The 24073-nt window shown below is 49.2% G+C and overlaps 1 protein-coding gene across 3 annotated transcripts in view; it reads right to left on the bottom strand.

Moving 5' to 3' along the window:
- The window catches only part of NOTCH1 (notch receptor 1), a 99280-nt gene that overhangs the window by 45924 nt on the left and 29283 nt on the right, over positions 1 to 24073 (bottom strand). For all 3 annotated transcript variants that reach the window (XR_014164883.1, XM_081897735.1, XM_081897736.1), the window contains 8 exons: positions 15276 to 15538; positions 14817 to 15155; positions 10881 to 11003; positions 9771 to 10004; positions 9448 to 9603; positions 8094 to 8279; positions 6612 to 6725; positions 2349 to 2462 (listed from right to left, as the gene is read on the bottom strand). Coding sequence is in view for 2 of the 3 variants with exons in the window: in XM_081897735.1 (XP_081753861.1) it covers positions 2349 to 2462; positions 6612 to 6725; positions 8094 to 8279; positions 9448 to 9603; positions 9771 to 10004; positions 10881 to 11003; positions 14817 to 15155; positions 15276 to 15538 (1529 nt within the window). In the remaining variant the exon portion in view is untranslated. The remainder of the gene's footprint in view (positions 1 to 2348; positions 2463 to 6611; positions 6726 to 8093; positions 8280 to 9447; positions 9604 to 9770; positions 10005 to 10880; positions 11004 to 14816; positions 15156 to 15275; positions 15539 to 24073) is intronic.

The raw sequence follows: 24073 nt of genomic DNA, 5'->3' as shown, positions 1-24073 counted from the left end.
GCTGGCCACGGAATCCAAAAGGGCAGGACCAGGACGGGAGGGGGAGGTGCGGGTTCGGTTGGGACAAACGGCTGCATGTACGGCTGCCTGTATGGAGGGATAATAGCAACTGAGAAGTGCCGGGAGACAGAGGAGGGAGGAGGACAAAAGCCGGGAGTGGGGGGAGGAAGAGGGGGGTTGGAAGGAAGACAAAGTCAGGCTTTGACTGTTCCCCCCCTCCCCACAGGCCTCCCCCATCAACGAAATCCACATCTCAGCTTTTCATCGACGAGACCAAGATGCTCATTAGAGACTGTTCAGCTGGAAGATTTTTAGCGGAGGACCCCCACAAAAGCACCTCTGTTCACTGCTGCCGGCTCATGGCGTCGGCTTTGTCCCCAAACCTACTTGAGTTTCAGTCGTCGAGTGCACACGGCCCCTGCTACCCCCCCAAAAAAACCCTGTGTGTATGTGTGTGTGTGAGGGTTTGGAAATGGCCTGTTTTTTGTATTGCTCCGTCCCCGCTTTCTCCTTTGCGGGGAGGCGAGGGGCCCAAGAAGGAAGGAGGAGACCAGAGGCAAAGACCCCAATGGCTGGCACACAACACCCCCTTCCCCAGCAATGTTTGGCTTTCAGCCAAGGTGAGGGGGAGGCTGCCTCCATTGTGTCAGGTGCTGCACAGAGCAAAACTCATGAGGAGTGGGGGAGAGAGGGAGGAAATGGAAGCAGAGTCCAAATATTTTTTGGAGGGGGTGCCACCAGTTGTCGGTGCCAGGGACCCTGGCATTGCACCAGTCAAGAACCAGGGCTCCTGCTCCTCCCCTCCTGAAAGCATTTCTAGGTTGCAAGCCGAACTGAGACCCCTCTAGGCCTTTCAGAAACATCTGAGGAAGTGTCATGGCGGTATCTACTTGGCATGCAAAAGGCCTCTAGGCTCAATCCCTACATATATCTCCAGGTATGGCTGGAATCAACTCCTGCCTGAAAACTCTGGAGTGCCATTGCTGCCAGCCAGTGTAGACTGAGCTAGAGGGACCATGGAATCAGTAGAAGGCTGGTAAACTGCTGCCTCTCAGGCTACTGTCAAGAGGCACAGAAGCAGGACTTAGAGGTTTTTTAAACACACACATAAGGTAAAGGTAAAAGGACCCCTGACCATTAGGTCCAGTCATGACTGACTCTGGGGTTGCGGCGCTCATCTCGCTTTACTGGCCAAGGGAGCTGGCGTACAGCTTCCAGGTCATGTGGCCAGCATGACTAAGCCGCTTCTGGAGAACCAGAGCAGCGCATGGAAACACCTTTTACCTTCCCGCTGGAGCGGTACCTATTTATCTACTTGCACTTTGACGTGCTTTTGAACTGCTAGGTTGGCAGGAGCAGGGATCGAGCAAGGGGAGCTCACCCAGTCATGGGGATTTGAACTGCCGACCTTCTGATCGGCAAGTCCTAGGCTCTGTGGTTTAACCCACAGCGCCACCTGCGTCCCAAACACACACATACAGAGAGAGAATAGGCAGTAGCCTGGCTTTACGAGCAAAGTGTGTATTAGACTCATGTCTGATGAAATGCAGAAAAAGAAAAAATAGACACTACTCAGTGCAAACAGTAATGAATTAGTTGCACCAAGGGTCAGTCTCAGTATATGGTGCCCCCAACGTAACTATTTAACTCAGTCCTTCCTTCAGAATTATGAGGACTAGAATCTTACTTTATTTTTAGCCGAATGGTCGGAGCTTTGTGGTATACAGCCCCCAGAATCTCCAGGTAGCCCTCCTCCAATAAAAGCCCTTATTCTCCTGGGGATATGGGCGATTTTAATGACACTGTTAACAATGTTCAGTCAGTGCTTTACGGTGTGTGGGGTTTTTTTTACAATTCTTGTTCCAACATTGAGTAACATTCTCTACTATGTTATGCTATTTTGTATTACTTTGCAGTATACTTTGGAACTCCCTGCCTAGTGACATCAGGCAACCACCTTCACCGTACTCTTTCTGGCACTTGTTAAAAACATTTTTGTTTAGACAGGCCTAACCAGGTATTTAGAAAGTTGATGCAAGCTTTAGTTCATTGTGCTTTTAACCTTTAAAACAGTTCTTAAATTATTGTTGTTTATTCTTCTTATTGATGATTTGTTTTAAGCATTTTTGTGCTGCACAGAAGGGTTTTGTTTTCAATCAAGGCATGTTACAAAATATATACTAAAGCACATTAGAGACTTTCTTTTAGCACAAGCAATATAAAAGTCTAATAAATAAAATCCCTTTGCGCGGAATGAAATACATTATTTCCGCAGTGGCCTGCCCCCTGCCCCAGAATCCCTGCCCTCCAGAAGAGGTCAGAGATCCCACACCCCCAACCCTGCTTACCTTCAGTGCATTCACAGGTGTAGGCATTGGGGCCATCAACACACTTGGCACCATTCTTGCACGGGGTGCTGGCACACTCGTCAATGTCATACTGGCACAGGTGGCCATTGAAACCTGCCGGGAAACAAAGAGGCTGAGCTTGGCCTGAGCCCCGACTTCAGGGTGGTTGAGACCCCTGCAGTGGTCACCCTCCTTCTATCCCTTGCTGGTAAGGAACAAATATGGCTCCCACCTCTTCCACAGGTGAGAAGCCTCTTCTTGCCCAGTAACCTGTGGCAAGTAATGGATACCTCTAGGTGACCAGAAAGGGAAACTGTAGGGGCTTTAGGAGAAGGGCTGTGACTTAGTGACAGAGTCACTGCTTTGCATGCAGAAGGTCTCAGGTTCAGTCCCCAGTTGCATCTTTAGGTGGGGCTGGGAACATGACTTCCATGAAACCACTGGACACAATACTGAGCTAGATGCTGGAGACCATGGCATAGGGAGGGCTCTTGTGCTTAGATCCTGCTTGCAGGCTTCCCATACGGGCATCTGGTTCAGCACAAGTGAGAACAGGATGCCAGCATAGAGGGGCGCCAGTGGCCTGATCCAGCAGCCAGGCTCTTCTTAAGTTCAATTTTAGTTCTACTCAAGATAGATCTATTGGAAATTACGGGCATTCCTAACTTCAGTTTTCAATGGTTCTACTCTTCAGTAGTGCTTAGCTGGCGGTGACCCCTTTTGTGCACATCTTTATCTAGTCAGGATGCAGTCCAGACACCCTGCTTGAATTTCCCAGTCACTTTTATTTTAAAAAAGGAGTACCCAAGGGACAGTCAGAGGAGTTGGGAATAAAAGCCAAAAAACCTTTTCTGTGAAATATCTTGATGAATAGGCTGTCATTATACACTTCACAGCTGCCTTCCCACAAACATCCTCAGCCCCAAAGTGGGGCGGGGGAGACCCAGTTCGGGGCGGACAATTACGCTAACTCTTGTGATTTCCCACAAACTGGAGGGTAAAGCTGTATCCCGCCCCCCCCCATCCTCAACCCCTTTAAAAAATGTCCAGAAATGTGAAAATGCAAACTGACAGATGGGCACTGCTCCCCCTTCCAAGATCTTGTCCTGTCTCTGGAAATCTTCTCTAGAGAGCGTAAAAAGCATGTCATGGGGGCCTGACTGCCCCCTTTTTTCGGTTGCCCCACTTGGCACAGTGCCCAGGTGCGAAAGCGACAGCCAACTCTCTCTGTCTCCAGCACCTTCTTAGTTACACATTTTGTTTCTGGGAAGTTTGCAGCACCGAAGCAGTAGAAATCTGCTCCACTTCACTGCAGAAAGCCAATATGTCTTCTCTCTCCCACCACCGGCACCCTCTGGCCACCATACATTTTAAGTACTGTGATGCCACTTTGAAAAGCCATGGCTTTCCCCAAAGGAATCCTGGGAACTATAGTTTGTTCAGGGGGTTGAGTTGTTAAGCAACACCCCATATTCCCCTTACAGAGCTACAATTCCTAGAGCAGTTTAACCATCAATGCCTCTTCAAAGGGAACTCAGGGAACTGTAGCTCCATGAAGGGAATAGAGGGGTTCCCTAGGAACTTACAGCACCCTGAACAAACAGCAGCTCCCAGGTTTCTTTGGGGGGAAGCCATGACTCCTCAAAGTGGAATCATAGTGCTTTATGGTGTGAATGTGAAGCTTGCTTTCTCTCTCTCTCTCTCTCTCTCTCTCTCTCTCTCTCACACACACACACACACACACACACGGACCCCAAAACTATCCCTACAACCAGGGTAAGAAAAAAGAGCTTGAAAATGTGGCTTTTTCACACACCCATACACACAGAAACTCTTCCCATTAGATGCTGAAGGGGAGGGGGACCTTCAAATCCTCTTCTTGCTAGTAAATTGTGGCTTGCTGTGGCAACTATTCCACATCAACACTTGGGGTGCCAGCCTTCTGTACCCTGGGGCTCTGCTTCCCCTCCATTCAGCCCCCAAATCAAGTTTTTCAGGGCCTTCGCTCTCCATCGCCATGGAGACGGCTGCCTGGGGTTCTGAATGGGCGCTGGACTGGCTCTCCCTGAGAACATCTTATTTACATCTACAGAGGAGGAGGAGGAGGAGGAGGAGACGGAAAGCCCGGCCTCTCGACTTCAAAAAGCCCCCAAAGCCCCATTTCATGGATTATCCAGCCCTCTCCCCCATTCTCTCGTCCTGTGGACTGCATCACCTCATTTAAATCCATCCAGTTTTCCTCTCATTCTGCCTCTCCCAGCTTCCCAGTGCTCCCCCTCACCAACTTATTCCCCAACTAGGGGGGCCTTTATAAGTGCAAATCTTGTTCCTGCCATTATTTAAATTAATCCTCAGTTTCTCGCTCCCTCGCTTTCATTCTATCTCCCAGATGAAGGAGGAAGTGGAGCTGGGCTTGAAGGTCTCTTTATGCTGAGAGGAGAGGTGTGTGCATTTGCTGTTCTGAGTTGCACAAAAAAGGGGGGTGTCAGAATGGGGCAAAACAACCCCCAAAGTAACAGCCCCTTCTAATCAACAGGGTAGAACCCCTAACCCCCACCCTCAGCATCTTAACTCTGCAAAAGTGGCACAGAGGCTTGTTGTGAAGCTGCTGTGGCATAACTTTGGCTGCATTTACATGACAGTCTATTCCATGGATAGGCAAACTAAGGCCCAGGGGCCGGATCTGGCCCAATTGCCTTCTAAATCCAGCCTGCGGATGGTCCGGGAATCAGCGTGTTTTTACATGAGTAGAATGTGTCCTTTTATTTAAAATGCATCTCTGGGTTTTTTGTGGGGCATAGGAATTAAATCATTTTTTCTTCTTCAAAATATAGTCCAGCCCCCCACAAGGTCTGAGGGACAGTGGACTGGCCCCCTGCTGAAAACGTCTGCTGATGCCTGGTCTATTCCCTTTTCCTGACATTTCCCCAACTGCTAGTTTCCATGTTATATTTGAGCTTTCACACGATGTAAATCCACTTCCAGGAAGATAGAGAAGGCTGTAATCCCAGCACAGTTTATCCCATTTTCCTGAAGTTTCCCTAACTGTTGATTCCTGCATTATATATGAGCTTTAACATGGCGAAGAAGCCACCTCTAAAAATCTAGTGGAATGTAGAGCAAGTTTTAACATGTATCTCTGTGTTACTTGCTTCCAGAAGAAACGTCTGTTTGCAAATAACACAGAAATGAGAGTGAAACCTCGGTTGTATTCTGCTATATCTCTGGTTTTCATCTCATGCAAAAGTTCAAATATAACACAGAGCAAACGTCATGAAGGCAAAATAAACTACCGAGTGAATGCAGCCTCTAAAAAGGTAACAGGATCCACAGAGGTCATTGGTTTTTTCCTGTGGTCACAACTACTTACCCTAAATTATATTTGCTGTTAGGAATCTTGTAATGACAAAGCAATTTTACACACACACACACACACACACACACCAAATGATAAACTCAGTTTCTCCATAGGACAGGCACTGAGCATAGAACGGAACCAGTCCTGTCTGCCTGATGATGAGTGTGCCTGGGTGATTCCCAAGCTTCCCAGTGCACACTCCTCTCATCCACACATGACGTGCACACCAGGGCCCTGAGCACAATAGCACTTCTTTGCTAGCCACCCCTCAGCAACTGGCATTTAAAGACACAACACCTCTGATGCGGCGCGGGGGGGGGGGTCTTTCTGTCCTGAACACAGTGCAAATTCTGTCTGTGCAAGGCAGATTTCTATTTAAACCTTCCCTTTATTTAGAATCATGAGGACTAGTAACCTTACTTCCTTTTTTAGAGGAAAAAGCCACCAGTGGCATGGAGCCTTCTGCTTTGCATGCACAAGGTTCAAAACCCCAGGGTTAAGCCTCTGGTGGCTTCGTTAGGTAAGGCTAGGAGATACCCCCTGCCTGAAAGGTAAACTGGACCTTTGGACCCAGAGGTTTCCTTTACTTACCAGGGCTAACAGCAGTGGCAGGCCTCCCCCCCCAACACTCCTTCAAAGACAGGGCAACCCACATCTCAACACCACATTCCTCCACCTCAAATGCAGGCATGGAGCCCCTTGGAACTGCCAGAATTAAGAGACATCAGAGGAGAAGCATCCAATTTCCCCCGAGCTGCCCACTCTGAGCATATTTCAAACCTGCCGGCAAGGTTTGCCTCTGGGTGGTGGATTAACTGCAGCTCCGTTCTCACTACAAAGGCTTTGCACTGAAGGCGGAGAGATCGATGCCCCTCCATCCCCACCCCACCCCGCTCCAGTAGTACCTCTGGGGCACTCGCAGGCAAACTCATTGATCTTGTCCACACAGTTCCCGTTGTGCAGGCAGGGGCTGCTGGCGCACTCATCCGTGTTGATCTCGCAGTAGATGCCCTCGTAGCCTGAAAGGAGTTTCCCGACAAGGAAAGAAAAGGTAAGCCTAAAGGAGCTCCCCTGATGCATGCTGAGAGGACAGCACACCTATAGCAGAAAAAGGTCCGTGCCTCAAAGAGCCAGCAGCAAATGGCTCATGCTGGCAAGGCCAGTTCCTCCTTTGGCTTTATGGTGGAGGAGAGACTCCTGGCTCTGCTTAGCCACTTTCTCCTGCATTTTGGTGGCAGCAAAATGTTGCAGTGCATCCACACATATCAGGACTGCTCTTGTTCAGGATGTGATACATGTGTGTGTGTGTGTGTGTGTGTGTGTGTGCGCGCGCGCCTAAGCGAGGCTCTCCCACCCCCTTCCTTGACCAGCTGCAACACAACAGCCCTGCAGTGTTGCCAATGGGTTTTACTCTATGGTAATTGCTGCCACCTTCCATCCTCCCACTTACTCCTGCAGCCCAGAAGGGAGGGGATCTGGGGTGCACCAAGGCAATTACTTTTAAAAAGGCTCTGAGCCTGTGCATCCAGGCTAGGGTCAAAGCAGCTTGCTTGTTTCCCTGGCAGAGCCTCTTAAACTTCCTAAAACCCAGGCATTCCAAGACCAAAGCACCCTGTGTTTTAGGAGGCAGCTCTCTTACGAGTTACTCAAGAGTGTAAAGGCAGCCCACACAAACCGAGTCTCTCCCAGATCTCAGAAGAGCATGCTGATCTGTTTCATGGGGTTCCCACCTGCCCCTCTTCCTAAGATCAGAAGGAAATGTCCTTTCTCTATGGTCCCACCCTAGAGGGAGGCACAGCTTATGGCAACAAGAGACAGGGCCTTTTCAGTAGCTGCACCAACCCTATGGCTTTACTTCATTGGTAGGAGAAGTCCAGGTATGGCAAACGTCGAAGCAGAATATGCCCAGACGCCACCTCTCTGCTAGGCATCAGGCTTCACACAGTGCAGGCACAAACTGACATACAAATATGTTGTAACAGAGGCTGTCAATGTGGTGACCTGCAGCTGCTGCTGGAGCACCAGCTCCCAGCATCATTCACAAGCACTGGCTATGCTGAGAGTCAGGTTTGATGCAGTAGTTAAGAGTGTTGACTAGGACCTGGGAGAGATCAGGGTTAAAATCCCCCACCCCCCAACTTGGCCACAAAGCTTTCCAGACAGGAACTTGGGAGCCAGTCACCGCCTCTTAGCTTAAGCCTAACCTCACAGGGTTGTTGAATTAAATGAGGAGCAGAGGAAGAACCATGCATGCCACCTTGAACTCCTTCGGGTGGCATGTGTGTATGTGTGTAAGTGAATAATAAAGGGAGCTGGGAGTTCAACAACACCTAGAGGGCACACTGCTGGGGATACCTCCTGGGTGGTATGTAGAACTGGGCACTCACCTGGCATGCAAATGCAGTGAAAGACCCCAATCTGGTCCAGGCAGGTGGCATCATTCTGGCAGGGGTTTGAGGAGCACTCATTCACATCAATCTCACAGCGGGGGCCAGAGTAGCCTTGCTGGCACTGGCATTCGAAGGAGCCCTCTGTGTTGAGGCACTTCCCCGCATGCTCACAGGGGTTGGCACCTGTTGGGTTCAGAACCATTAAAAAGACATAATCAACATTCTATATTAGCATTACTGGTCTTCCGAGTTTGTACTGAACTGTGTTAATTCTCTACTACTCCTGTGTTCGCCTTTGCTTTATCTATATGCTGTCGTGAGTTTTTCAATACAATAAATATTGTTTGCTCATTTGTAACACGGTTGTTGTTGTTGTTGTGAGTGCTCTGAGCTTGGCACTGCCATTGTGCTCTCCCCCCCCCCCCACTTCCCAGAAAGCAGCAAACAAATATTAAATCAAATCCAAATTGAACACACACACACACACAAAACACAGTGAAGAGAAGCAGTAGCTCCCAAAGGAAGCAACAGAGCATGACTGGGGATGGTGGCCATGGATCGGGACCTCCCAGCCTGCACCTTTCTGGCTCCTGGCCTTGTCCTTCCCCAAACTCTCTGTTTGCATGTAGTCTCCTGAGCTGGGTTTCAGGATACCACTGTACTCCTTGAGTATTTCTTATGATGACCTGCTCTAGCTACCTCCCTATTTTGGGGGGGTCCAAATGTTGCTAAATAATGCAGAGTGTTAACTCTGGGCAGATTCAATGTCCTCCCATATCCCAAGTGCTGTGAGACAGCAGGTATGCTGGCTCCCCTCTTTCCTTCAAGGTACTATGCCCCTGTTAACTATCAGGATCTGGAATCCACAAAACAATGTATATCTGTCCTGCAATTACTAAACTGGAGTTTCGCAGCAGAATAAATTTGGCCCCTTTGCTGACCAAGGTTAGTGCAACTTTATGTTAAAAATCTAATGGAAGATAAAAACATAAACAGTGGCATCAATGGCAGCTAAATTTCTATCGGTGAGAAAAAACCAACACCTGAAACCAAGAGAGAGCATTTTCAGCGAGTAACTCTGTCAGCCGGGTTTCCAGCATTGCAGGGGGTTGGGCTAGATGACCCTGAGGGTCCCTTCAAACTCTACGATTCTAACTCCAGATTACAGTTGTTGTTGTTGTTGTTATTTTGCATTTTGCTATCTGCTTTGTTCTGAAGTCCTTGTGTGAGGCATGCTTTCTTTATTTCCTGTGTGCTGACTGTATTACATTGGGTTTCAGGCTAGAACAGAGTACGCAGGACCCTTTCCACTGGTATTTCTCCCCGCCAAGTCCTCCCTGTGCCCACTTACCAAGCGAGCATTCATCCACATCCTGGTTGCAGGCAGGCCCCATGTAGCCAGAGGGGCATGTGCAGATGGCCTTGCCAGTGACTGGGTTGGTGTCGCAGTTGGACCCATCATTGCAGGGGTTGCTGATGCAAGCATCGTTGAGGTGGCACAGCAGACCTGCAAGGAAACGGGCACAGGTGCTTAGAGAAGAATGCTTGCAGGGGGGCTCCGACCCTCCCTCTCTCAAAAGTCCCATGGCCACCCACCCCAAAGTGGCACCCCTGGTTTCGTGTACCAACAGGAGAGGGAGCTGGGACCTTGCATTCAGCTCCCTTGATCCGCACCTGTCCGTCCGTGAGGGCACTCGCAGTAGAAAGAGGCCACACGATCATGGCAGGTGGCTCCCACGAAGCAGGCAGCGTTGGCGCAGTCGTCAATGTTCTCGCTGCAGTCCTCGCCTGTCCAGCCGTTGACACAGACGCAGTTGTAGCTGCCATGGGTGTTGTGGCACGTGCCCCCGTTCTGGCAAGCATTGGGGATCAGTTGGCACTCGTCCACGTCCTCTGCACAGTACTGGCCTGGAAGAGGTTCACAGAATCATAGAATTGGAAGAGTTGGAAGGGACCCAAGGGGTGGTCATCTAGTCCAGCCCCTGCAACGCAGGAACAGCAGTGGGGCGGAGTAAAGAGATGAGTTGGAAATTATCTTTGCCCTCATTGTCAAAAGACAGCAAACTTATTTAACTCATATAACACAAGGTCCTCAGTAACAATCGTGGTAATTGTAAGAGTGGGTTGTTTACAGCTAAGTCCTATGCAGAGCTGACCTACTAAAATTTGGGTGACCTGAGCGAGTCAAATTCACCAATTTCAATAGGCTTACTTTGAGGAGGTGTAATGTGGGATAAGCCCCAGCAACATTATTAATGGTAGCAAGAGCAACACCAATAATAGTTGTAGCTAAGGCTAATAAAATGGCAATAACAACACTAATACAGTGGTACCTCGGGATGCGAACAGGATCAGTTAGGAGCCCCGTTCGCATCCCGAACGGCACGTAAGACGCGTCTGCGGGTCACGTTTTGCCGCTTCTGCACATGCGCGTGACGTCATTTTGAGCGACTGTGCATGCACGAGCGGCGAAACCTGGAAGTAATGTGCTCCGTTACTTCCTGGTTGCCGTGGAGCGCAACTCGAACGCGCTCAACCCGAAGCACATTCAACTTGAGGTACAACTGTATTGCGTATTTCATAATGCATAACTTTCAACATAAATCTGTAAAGGTCTGAAAGTGCATTAAAATCTTGGCATCTTACGTGCTCCCTATGAACAGAGAATGGATTGGAAGGGTGCAGCTGAGCCAGTCTTCAAACCCTGACCATGACCCTCCCTGGAGCCAAACCCTCACCTGTCCCCTTGTCCCCCACCCAAGGATATTGGCCTTCATTCCCTACCTGTCCATTCAGGGGGGCACTGACAGTTGTAGGTGTTCACCCCATCCACGCAGGTCCCTCCATTCTTGCAGTTGTTCCCTGGGCAGTCATTGAGATTTTCCTCACAGTTCTGACCAGCAAAACCTGCCAGGTGTTTGAAGGTAGGGAAAGAAAAAGGGGAAAGGAAGAAAACGTGTGTCAGACCTGGTTTTTAGCCCCCTCTGACAATGGGGGAGAAACAGCAGGCTCTGTTACTTAATGGCAGAGGATGCAAAATTGCTCAGCTTGCTGGAAAACCTCAAGAGATGCTGTCAATCTGACTTAACGTGAAATGCCATCCAGTCTCAGAAAATATGGGTGCCCCATTAAAAAAAAAATACTGGAAAATTATCTTATATATTGGATTTGGAGCCTCCATGCTTGCTTAAGAACTTAAGAAGAGCCTGCCGGATCAGGCCAAAGAGGGCCCAGCGTAGTACAGACAATCACCAGTCAGGTGCCTCTTTTGGGAAACCCTCAAGCAGAGCACAACAGCAACCCTGCCCTCCCGAACGTTCCAGCAACAGCTATTCAGAAGCATTTATTGCTTCCAAATATGGAGGCAGAGCATCGCCAGCATGCCTAGTAAACTCTCCTCTATGAGTTTGTCTAAACCTATTTTAAAGCCATCCTAGTTGGCCATCACTCCTCCTTGTGGGGGGTGAGTTCCACAGTCATAACTATGTGCTGTATGAAGAAGTCCGTTCTAAAAGAACACAAGCTTGCTTGTCTCTTCTCTTGGGGGGCCGGGGGCTTGAACCTTGCTGGTTCAAATACAGCACACGGTGAACTGGGTGCCACCCCTCGCTCTCCAGACATGTTGTGACCCTACTAATGGGACTCCCGCTTCTTCTCTCTCAGCAGGAGGTCTTGATCCCTACCGGAGGAAGGTAGCTGTAGATCAACAACAATCTGGAGGGTCAAAGGCTCAGCTCACATTTGTTCTTGGAGCATCACCATTTGTTTGTTTTTTTCCAGAAACTTAACTGCTGCACCCTGGAGGAACCAACACGCCTGAATTTGCATAAGACTATGTTTACGTTCACTTTTATTGTGAAGCCAGAGTAGCGAGCCCCCGGGTACAAGACTTTGCAGAAAAGCTGTGTAAGTATCTGGCCACAGCAACCTGTTTCTACCTAAGCTCACAAGAGAAGAGCTGTATAATAATCGCGGGGAGAAAATGCAATATGAAGTGTATGGGAGATTCCAGTGCTGGAAGCTCCATCGCCTGGTGTCCTTCCATTCAGCACAGCAGGAAAACAGGGCCCAAAAAGGAAGGAACTGCACTGCAATTGGGGGTGGGGGTAGAGAATGGGACTGGTGCCACACAGACTCCGCTAACCACAGGGTTTTATAGCGGAAGGGCCCTGCCCGCTTCACCTCCTTTTAGCTCCCTGTGCCGTCCATGATGTAACCTGCTTTTCTCTTCCTGCTCCTGCCGCTCTCTCTCTCTCTCTCTCCCCCACCCCCACCCCATGTGCAAGGAAGTCCTCCTAGCATCCTGACATTGGGAGCCCGAAACAAGGGGTCCATTTCTTCGACAGGAACCTAAGAAGAGCCCTGCTGTGGCTGGGTCTGGCCAATGGTGTACCTCGCCTAGACTTCTGTTCTCCCCTTGGTCAACCAGACACCCCCAAAGGGAAGAACACAAGAAGGACTCAGGCATAAGAGTGGCAGCAGCGCTCTCCTCCACTTGTGATTTCCCAGCCGGCCGGCATTTGGATGCATATTCTGCTTCCTCCCAAGAAACCAGCTCCATCAAAGTCTGAAGGCTTTAACGTGACACAGCAATGGACCCAGAGCCTTGCTCGTTTCCACACAGAAAGGATCTCCCACCCTCAAAAATAGAAGAGGAGGAGGAGGAGGAGGGAAAAGACAGGATCTTGTTTGATCAAGGAACCCTCCTTCTCTGCTCTTCATCGACACAGATTTCTCCAGCTGCCACCCTGTGTCCTCAACTCAGGGTGAAAGCAATATACTTGAGAGTATACAGTGAAGGAGCTGGAGAAGCAGGTTCTGCAAAAAGAAACACACACACACACACCCCTAGAAGTGAAGCAACAGCTGTTTTGACTGCGGGCTGCAAGTTTTTTTTGTTTGTTGTTTTTTTTTAAGCAAATTCCTACTTCCTATATGTACAATAGAAGCTGCCTTTTAATGAGTAACGACAAATGGCCCATTCCGTCCAGGACCTTCCTACACTGGATGATAGTGGCAGTCTAGGTTTTCACATGAGGAGTCTCCTGGAGATGCTGCTGGGGGTTGGATTTGGGGTCTTCTGCACAAAAAAGCAGCCCTCCCCCTAAAAATAAAGTTAAGATTCCAGTCCTCATAGTTCTGAATAAAATAGGAACAAGTCAGACCAACAAGCCATCTAGCTCCATACTGTCTACACAGATGGCAGTGGCACTCCAAAGTTTCAAGAGGAGTCTTTCCCCGCCCTTGCCTGGAGATGCAAATTGGGGATTGAACCTGGGACCTTCTGCATGTAAAGCAGGTATTCTACCACTGAGCTACAGCTCAAAGAAGTTATTCTTGTCATGAAGATGCCATGATTGGAGGAAAAATAATGTCCCCTGCCTGAAATCCTGGAGAGTCACTGCTGCTGCCAGTCAGTATGGGCAGTATGGAGCTAGATGGACCAATGTCTGACTCGCCACAAAGCTGTTAAATTGCTGCCTCTCTGGCTGCTGTTAAGAGGCACAGAAAGAGGACTGGGTGTTAAAAAAAAGAAATGCAAAGAATAGGCAGCAGGTCAGACAAAAAGGAAAAAAAGAAAAATTAGTCATTTGTGAATACTAAAAAAGTAGGGCTGCTAAGATAAGAGGAAGCCTGATTCGTTCTTCTTTGTTACTTTTTGAACTTGTGCCTCTCCAAACTGATTAATCTTTCAAAGAAGCCCAATTGAGCAATCTAAGGATCAGGCAGCAAAGACACTTCGCAACTCCTTTTGAGCCTGTCCCAAGCAATTAATCAGCTGGAGAGGCACCAATGCTTTCAAACTCAAAGCAGCACATTAACAGCATCAGCAGCATCAGCAGCAATAGGGGTCTTAGATAAAGTTAGCAGGCAGTTGGGATGGAAAAAACAACAACAGGGGAAGAGGGCTTTGTTTTTGAAGAGCCCGGCAGCAGCACACTCCTGTTGCGATAACTGACCCCTCTCTTCCCCTCCTGGGTACACGGGGGTACACGGAAGGATCTGATTGCTGCCTGGGAAACGGACTGCACTGATACTGAGCAGCACTTTGGGTGGGGAGGAAACCTATCGAAGGGACCTCTAGCTGCAGATGTCAAGCCTGGGTGCCACAGGACAGGACCACTAGTAGCCAACTTGCTGGAGGGAGCAAAGAAGCCCCTCTTTGCTCTGGGTCCAGGTGGTTTGCATAGGGCATAAAGAGCTGCCGTATAGCAGTTGGGCAATTGGAATATTCTAGCTTTATATCCTTCGCACTGAGTGGCAGCTCTCTAGGCTCCAAGGTAAGGAGATTGTACTGGGGGTTGAACCTGGGACCTTCTGCATGCAGAGCACTGAGCTACAGCCCTCACCCCAAAATAAGAGAGGATTCTGGCCCTCATGGTTCTAAACAAAGGTCTGAATTAACCAGGTAGGGCAGGAATTGCTCCCTCCCTGAAACCCTGAAGAGCTGAGCTGGTTGGACCAATGTCTCAGCATTGGGCAGCTTCCTGTATTTCCATTTAATTCAGCGCTTTGGTACAGAACTCTTGAGGACTAGAAACTCCTCTCCACAAACACCCTGGTGAAGGGCTGGAGCTCAGTGGGAGCCCCATTCTCTGGCTCAGCAGAAGGCAGCTTCCTACGTACCAACCCTCACCAAGGGCTTGCGGCCACTAGAAGCCAAGGAAGAAAGGCAGCTTCAAGCAGCCAGCAAGAACCGGGCAGTTTCCCCATCCATACCTGGCAGGCAGGTGCACTCGTAGGTGGTGTCTCCGGTCTGCCGGCAGGTGCCTCCATTCTGGCAAGGTGAGGGGTTGCAGGGGACGTAAAGGTGCTCGCAGTTCTGTCCTGTGTAGGCCTGCCTGCAGTGGCACTGGTAGGAGCCCACCTCGTTGACGCAGGTGCCGCCGTTCTTGCAGATGGCAGGAGAGCGGCTGCACTCGTTGGTGTCCTCCTTGCATGTGGCCCCATGGAAGCCCGACGGGCACTTGCACACATAGGTCGATTCGAAGGGCACACACTGCCCACTATTGGCACAAGGGTTGGAGGCACAAGGGTCTGCCTGCTGGCATGTTTTGCCTAGGGAAGGGGAGAACACAGAACACAAGCTTCCTTTAGAGAAACATTCTGCAGCCCAACTGAGTTGGGACTGATAATAACCTGGGATTGCTGGTGCTCAAAGACTTGCCGCCCGCTTACCTGACCATCCTGGAGGGCAGCGGCACTTGTATTCCGTCAGCGTGACAAGGTCGCAGCTCCCTCCATTGTGGCAGGGGCTGCTGAGGCATGCGTTCTCCTCAGGAGTAAGGCACAGCTTGTCAGTGTAGCCTAGGTGGCAGGCACAGGTATACTCGGCCACATTGCCACGGACGAAGGGCTGGCAGGTGCCCGCATTCTTGCAGGGGTAGCTGAGACACGGGTTCTGCAGGTGGCACCGGCTGCCCACATGAGAGCTGGGGCACCTAGAGTGAGGAAGAAGGGGACACATCAGCACTAAGGAGGGTGGTGGCATGGCAGCATTTACCCCAAACAGCAAACCTCAATGGTTACATTGCACCTCCATTGCCTCTGAATGGAGACTGCACTCAGAACACATCAGTGTTTGAAATTCCCGAGGTGCATTTTGCTACTAGCGCAGGCCCAATTGCAACTATGTGGAGATTTCTGGGCACAAGGTTGGCAACCACAATTTAAAAACCTTTGCCTTAGGCCATAGTTAATACCATTTCTGCTGTGTTGTGTTTCTCCTTGTATACTGGGACAAAGGAATTGTTGTAGAGCAAGCTATAGTCAAGCAATGTAGCTGTGATCATAGAATCGTAGAGTTGTAGTGTTGGAAGGGACCCCGAGGGACATCTAGTCCAACTCTTTGAGAAGTAAGGCACTCCATTGTAGCGACCTCAAACTAGGTTTAAGGTGACCATTGGCACCTAACTTATATATCTAACACTGCTTCCCATTGGGGCATCTGGTTAGCCAACGTGAAGGTCTACCATAAGAGGTCTACCATAAGAGCAGAACCTCCATCCCCAGGAGCAGTCTAGCTCTGAATACCAGTTGTTGAGAATCACAAGTGGGGAGAGTTGCTGTGTGCTCAGGTCTTGCCTGTGGGCTTCCCATAATAGGCATTTGGACACCCACTGTGAGTACAGGGTGCTGGGGGGGGGGCCTTGCCCATATCCAGGATCTAGCAATGAATACTCAACTGGTAGTAGGAGGTCTTCCAGGAGACTTTTCCCAACATGTTTCAGGTACCTCAGCAATCCATACAATGCTCAGGGCAACTGGTTGGTGGGGCTGATTCAACCCCTCCCAGCATTCTGCATGACGGGGAAGGGGTTGTGCCCCCAAACTATCACCTCCTGCAGCCCATGTCTGCAAATTGACCCCTGCCACCTGAAAAAAATGCCCTCTCATTTCCAGGACAGGGCAGGTAACCTGTATATTCCGCAGGGCCACAACAGGCTTTTTGTTACCTCTTGTCACACATTTGTGGGTTTCTCTTGGATTTATAGCCCATCCCATTCAAAAGGTTCTAGGTGGGAAGCAACACATTTAAAAACAGCTGAATAAACTGTTACTGGGGACACAAGAAGAAGAAAGAAGGAGGGCAGGGCCTCAAGGCTGTAAATTCTTAACAGCCCTGCCAGATTCCATTAAAAGCCCCCTGCTTCTCGTCTCCCACAGTGGCTAGACAGATGCTTCTAGGGAGTCCTCAGACAGGGCAGAAACTCAACAGGCTTCTTTGCTTCCCACCGGCCCAGTAACTGATACTTGGGAGGTAGACTGCCTTGGAATGTGGAGGTTCCACTGAGCTGTCATAGCTCATAGCTGTGAATAAATGTGTCCCCCTCCTTGGATTTTGTCCAGCCCCCTTTAAACAACTACTGGCCCTTATGTCCTGCGGAAAGCAGCCATCTCACAATTTGCACTTGCTGCAAATCAATTTCACTGAATGACTCCTGGATTCTGATGTTATGACAAGAGACAGGGGTCACTGCACAAAATAAAGGCAGGCTTCCCACAGAAGTGAAACTCAATCCCCTGGGTTTTTAAATCACACAAACTACCCTCAGCTCCTGCAAAGACCTGAGCTGGAGAATCACAAGCAATCCATCAACTGTCCAAGCCTTCCACAGCCCATGGGAACCCTTTTTTCACATGCACCTTAGGCACCACTTTCACACCCTGGCCACACACTCCCACCACCCCCCAATGCCCACGAACCACCTGCCCCAACTCCTCCCAGAGCCACCGAGGGAGCTATAAATCTCCCAGCCTTCAAAGAGGCAGCTCCAAAGATCAAAGAGCCATCCCTGAGAAATCACACCCTTTTTTGCTGCTGGACTAGATGGGCCATTGTCCTGATCCAGCAGGCCGTTCTTACGTTCTTATGCAATGGAAGTCAAAGAGCGAGGGGCCCACTCTGCGCTTGTCAACAGGTGAAGCAGCACCCTTACTAATGCCCCCACCCCTATTGGGTGCACAACCCTCGAGACAACTTCCAAAAGTTGTTACCTACAGCTAAAAAGGCAGGAAACAAGGCTCTCCCCCTAAAAGCAACATATGCCAGATTATCTCAGTGTGAAAGCGCTTCCATTTTTATTTTCTCTCTTTCTTTCGAAAAAATAGAGACATCCTAGCAGCAAACACACCCATCCATCAAGTGGTCACTGGCAGAGCCATCTGTTACCAGAAGCCAAAAGGGCCAGCTCGTTAATAAAAGAGAGAGACCCTAAACAAAACAAGGCAGCATGTGACACAAACACATATGGGCCGGAGAAAGAGGAGGATTTGCAGATGTGAGTATTCCATGGAAAGGATGCCCTGAGATTCCAGGAAGCTACAATCATTCTTTTAAACCAGGAGAAAGTCTTTCAGCAGCAAAATCCTGTGCAGCTCGAATCTTTCTTGCGGCCCCAAGTTTTAGTGCTTTAGGGAAAGGAAGGTATTTTAAGGATAGCCTAGCAAAAAGGTGGCAGTTTCTTTTCCTACAGAGGGCTGCAGTGGTGATGTGGGCTGGAATTCTGGAGAGTCGAGCACAGCCCTGCAATATAACCATTGCAGCATTATCCCTGGTGTGGGTGGGAGGGTGGAGAAACAACCCAGAGCCCCCATCTCTAACGTGGGCATTACATCATGTGCAAAAAAAGAGAGATTTATTTTAAGTTCCGGATGTTTTTTAAAAAGAGCACCCAGTCTGTGTGCAAGCACCTTCCCAAGGACCAACCACCTCGGACCCTGCGATTGTCTAGTGAGGGCTTGTTGGGAGCTGCTTAGTTGGTGCTGACCTGTGACTGGGCCTTTTCAGTAATGGCTCCCCAGCTGCAAAATGCCCGCCCTAGTGGGGTGCAGCTGTCTCCATCATTATAAGCTTTTCAGGAGGAAATTGAAAACATTCCTGCTTACCCCGGCCATTAGGAGGCGGAAGACAGCTGCTCCAGGAAGCCTCATGCTAATAATAAAAAGAACGTTTTTTAACTGAAGTTGTTTTTAGAATGCTTTTGCTTTGATTTAAATGGTTTATCGTTTGCCACCCTGGGCTCCTTGGGGAGGAAGGACAGGGTATAAATTGTATTAAACAACCACCATCACCACCAGTATGAGGCCTCTCCAAGCAATTCAAGCGCTTGGTTTGGTCTGAATGGGGCAATTTAATATTCCTGCCTCTGGCCTGGAACACTTAAAAGTGGACTACACTGCTGGGCTGTTCTGAGCAACTCTCTTTGAAACACAGCATTCCTGCCTACAATGCTTGCATAACAGAACTACACTACAAGGCTGTTACAGACGGCTCTCTTGCCCCAAGAGAGCAATGGACAACATGGCAGGAACACTGTGGGCTCTTCTCTCAGCTTTAGCCTAACACCCCACAACTTAAGAAGATGGAGGGGAGGGTCAGGCCTCTCAGGACTGTTGTGAGGATAATATAGGGGGGAGGAGACCCACGTACACCAGCTTGAGCCCCTTGAAGGGAAGAAGGTGGGATAAAAATGCAATAAAAAGATAATAAATAAATCCACTGGATTCAGGACATAGAAGCCAATTCTGGTTCAGAGGCTGAACTTGGCCCTTTCCAAGTGAAACTCTGCCTGTATGGTAGGGAGAAAACAGAGAAAAGGTGTCCTGTGTACCATAATTCCCCTCTTTCTTTTCCTTTTCTTCCGCAAGGCTGGTTACATGAACAACCCAAAGAGTTCAAAGGCGGCAAATGAAGGCCCATCCTGTGCCACAGATGCCCGAACAAAGGGCCAGGAGACAGGTGGGTTTGTGCTAGCCAGGTGTTGACAGGGGCTGTCTTGGGAATATCCCTTTGATTACAATGATGGCGATTATTATTGAGAAGCGCCCTGTGTCTGGATTCTGGAAAGAGAGAGGGAGGGAAAGTTCCCTCCTCTCTCTCTCTCTCTCTCTCTCTCTCTCTCTCTCTCTCTCTCTCTCTCCTTCTCTTCACCGTTCTCAACTCCCTGCACCCGCCATCTAACTTTGCCACGACTCTGCCATCCTGCACAAAGAGGACCGCAGCTGGCTTCAGCCCCAGCCTGCTCTTGCATTCATGGAGAACAAGCAGCACTTTACACAGGGGGATGGGATGTAGCAAAACTGCCACAACATGGAAGGGCAGCCTTTTTGAGGCACAGCCTATTCTCCTAGGGCAGCTGCAGGGTGAGTGCCAAGAGCTTTCCCCGCTGCCACCCACAGATCACCGCGTGGGGTGCTGGAGGCATTTCAGGCAAAACTGGTACCCGCCAATTTAGCCCCACAGCCAGTGTGGTCTATGGCCAGGAGTGATGATTTGGAGCCATCGTCCTGCAACATCTGGAGGGTAACAGATGCCCCCACCCGCTAAAACCTCCTCTACCCACCCAGAACCATGCTGGTCATTTGCAACTTAAGATTGCTCAAGGCTCTACAGGATCAACCCCTTGCAGCATCTCCAGGGAGGGCTGGGAAAGTCTCCCTGCCTGAAAAGACCCCTGAGAGATACTGCTGCCGGTCAGCGTTGGAAGGACTGAGCTGAAATAACGATGGTTTGACTTGACGCAAGCGCAGCTCCCTCTGTGTCCTTGCACTGTTGCTATTATGGGGCTTCAAAACTGCTCGGCTTTGGGTGGTCCACATTCAACACTTTGAAGACCTGGGTGTCCAGATGATATCAATAAAAAACCAGGGGTGGGGGGGCAGCAAAAACACCAAGTGGGAGACCAAGGCAGGAAGTAGGTCAGAAGAACCAGATCCAGAGGGAGCAAGGAAACCAAACTCCCAAATGTCCTTCATGCAAATGGAGAGAGCAAAGGAAGGAGGCAGCCAACAGCCTACCCCTTCCTCCTCCAGCTCCACAAACTCCCAAGCTCCCATTGTTTGGGGTCCTTGTGTTTGTGAGAATCCGAGGACATTTCAAGTTAATGAGATGGCATGAGCCAGGCCCAGTGAAAAGTGGGCATAACAGAAAGAGAAGGAGGAGGGGAAGAAGGGGAGGGGGAAGGAAAAAAGGAAAGCAGGGCATCTGCTGGGCAGACAAAAGGGTGCCAGGAGCAGGTGCGCATGTTAATTAGAGGGTCAGAGCAGCTGCTCTCCCGCTCGCCAGCCAATGTGCTGTTCCAGAGGACCGAATGCTGCAGGGAAGGGGGAACTGCAGGGGGCTGGGCGCGCGCACACAGACACACACACACACACACACACACTGCTCTGTTAGGGAATTCAGCTGCCTGCTTTGGCGCTGCTCAGGGGAAAGGCACCAGTGAGACGGAGGCACAGGGCAGCAATGGCGGCATCCCGAGGATGGCGGCTGCAGGGCTGCTGCTGCATGTGTGGCTACTAGCGGCTGCACCCTCTGGCACTTCCTGTGGTGGCTTCCTCTCTTCTTTCTCATAAGCTCAGATTGGAGAAGCAAATCACCCCAAGTGCATGGCGCTGGCATTAAAGGGTGCGTGAAGTGGGAGAGGTTTGTGAGTTGTTTAAGGGAAGAAGGAAGTAGCAAACTTCCTTATTTCAGCAGCCCACAGCTGGGTATCTGTCTGCATTGGGGCCAACCAAAAGAAGTCACATAAACAGCTGAAGGTCCCAAGTTCCCCAGAGCTCCTGCAGCGCACATCTGAACTATGGAACTCCCTCCTGCAGGAGGCAGTGAAGGGCACCAGCTTGGATGGATTTAAAGAGACTCATAGAGGAGAATAAGGCTAGCAACAACTACAACTACTACCACCTCCATCGTTCTGCCCAGACACTGAGGTCCAGCGCCGAGGGCCTTCTGGCGGTTCCCTCGCTGCAAGAAGCCAAGTTACAGGGAACCAGGCAGAGGGCCTTCTCAGTAGAGGCGCCCGCCCTGTGGAACGCCCTCCCACCAATTGTCAAAGAGAAAAATAACTACCAAACTTTTAAGACATCTAGAGGCAGCCCTGTTTAGGGAAGCTTTTAATGTTTAATAGGTTATTGTGTTTTGTTGGAAGCCGCCCAGAGTGGCTGGGGGGACCCAGCCAGATGGGCGGGGTATAAATAATAATAAATTTATTATTATTATTATTATTATTATTATTATTATTATTATTATTACTACTACTACTACTACTACTAGCCATGGGGGCTGTACTGTGCTCCCATGGTCAGCGGCAACAATGCTTTCGAATAAAAATTTGCTGGAGACAACATGCGGGAGAGTGCTCTTGTGCTCAGGCCCTACTTGCACATTTCTCTGCATCTGGTTGGCCACCATGAGAGGAGGATGCTGGACGAGGTGGGCCATGGGCCTAAGCCAACAGGATCCCCCTTAGGTTTCTCCTCCATTGTTGGACGCAGTACGCCTCTGAATACCAGTTGCAGCAAACTGCAGGAGGGGAGAGTGTTGCTCTGTTCTCAGGTCCTGCTTGTGGGCTTCCCATAATGGGCATCTGGTTGGCCCGTGAGAACAGGATGCTGGACTACATGGGCTATTGGTCTGATCCAGCAGCCAGGCTCTTCTTTCTTATACAAATGCAGGCCACCTGATGAAGAGTTCTGGAAGTCTCAAAAGCTTGTCACATTTCTTGAACAACTTTTTGGCCAATACTGTCTTACTGCGGACACTCTCCGGACCAACTCAGTTCCACAGATGTTGTCTGTGCAGCACCATGCTAGCTAGCAGGGCTCGCGAATCATGCTGTGCGCCACGTCTGGGAGTAATTTTGCTCTTCTACATTTCCCACAAACTTTACTAGTAAGGAAAATTGCCTCATATTTGTGAGCCACTTGCAGGAAATGCTCTCATGTCTTTACAAATAACAATGAAAAAACCATACTTTGCCTCGGTAATGGACTGGATGAGAGCCAACAGACTGAAACTCAATCCAGATAAGATTGAGGCACTGTTAGTGGGTGGTTCCCTAGACCAGATGGGTGGGAAATCGGCTGCTCTTGATGGGGTTGCACTTCCCCTGAAGGAGCAGGTTTGTAGCTTGGGGGTACTTCTAGATCCTTTGCTGTTGCTCAAGGCTCAGGTGGCCTCAGTGGCCCGGAGTGCCTTCCATCAGCTTAGGTTTGTGGCCCAGCTACACCCCTCTCTGCACAGGGATAGTCTAACTACTGTTATGTGTGCGCTGGTAACCTCAAGGTTAGATTACGCAATGTCTTATACGCAGGGTTACCTCTGAAGATGGTTCGGAAACTTCAGCTAGTGCAGAATTCACCAGCCAGGTTGCTCACCGGAGCAAGACGGTTTGAGCATATAATATTACATCGATCCCGGTCCGACAGCACTGGCTAACAATTTGTTTCCGGGCCCAATTCAAAGTGCTGGTTTTGACCTATAAAGCCTTAAACGGCTCAGGACCGCAATACCTCAAGGACGCCTCTTTCCATATGAGCTTACCTGGACCCCGAGATCATCTTCTGAGGCCCTTATTTGTGTGCTTCCTCCCCGAGAGGTCTGGAGGGTGGCAACACGAGAACGGGACTTCTCTGCAGTGGCTCCCCATCTGTGGAAAGCTTCCCCAGGGAAGTTCACCTGGCGCCTTCATTATACACCTTTAGGTACCAGGCAAAAACGATCTTTTTAAACCAGGCCTTTGGTTGATTTGATTGACATCCTATACCCTTTTAAAATGTGGGTGTTTTTGGTGTGTGTGTAGGGGGGTGTTATTGGGCTGTTGTTTTTATTTTTATTATATATTTTGTGGTTTTATATATTTTGATCTTGTTCTGTGAACTCCTCTGAGACCTCTAGGTATAGGGTGGTATATAAATTCAATAAATAATTTTAAAAAAATTATAATAATAATAATACATCATTGGAGGTGCAAATCCTTGCAAAATCCATGTAGTTTGGGCTTAGCCAAACTATAGATCCAGGGGGGCAAAGATTCTCTTAGTAACAATAACAAAAAATACAGTAAACGCTTGCAAAACCACCCTCTACACTGCAAGTACGACTAGCAACAATTACAATCCAGCAGCTTTAATTTTATGATATTCTCTGATTTATGATGGTTAATAAACTACTTTCCCATCCACACACTTTTTTTTTAATCACTTGTTTCTTCCCCATTTTCTGTATTGGGCTGTCATCAGGTCAAACCATATCTGAATGCTGATTTTAAATTTGTTTTAATTTATGTGTTTTAATTATTGTTCTTACCTAGTTTATTTTTATTGCTTTGTATTTATTACAATGACACTTCTAAAATGTCGGAAGCTGCCTTGAATGCCAAATAGGGAGAAATGTTAGATACAAATACATTAAACAAAGAAAGAAATAGGACGATAGCTCAGATGGTAGAGCATGAGACTCTTAATCTCTGGGTCATGGGGTCGAGCCCCACACTGGGGAAAAGATTCCTGCATTGCAGGGGGTTGGACTAGATGACCCTGTGGGTCTACAGTTCTGATTCTTGGGGAAAATTCCACTCCCTCATTCCCTACTGGAATGTAATGCGGTTTGGCTTAAAACGAAAACAATTAACACCTGGATCTACTGAATGAAATTTGTGCCTTATAGACATTTAAATTAAAATGCATTGGTCGGG

This window comes from Podarcis melisellensis (assembly GCF_964234715.1).
Source record: "Podarcis melisellensis genome assembly, chromosome: Z".
In the NCBI taxonomy this organism is placed as follows: domain Eukaryota; kingdom Metazoa; phylum Chordata; class Lepidosauria; order Squamata; family Lacertidae; genus Podarcis; species Podarcis melisellensis.
Note: the sequence above shows the minus strand (reverse complement) of the source record. Positions and strands in the feature narration are given on the sequence as shown.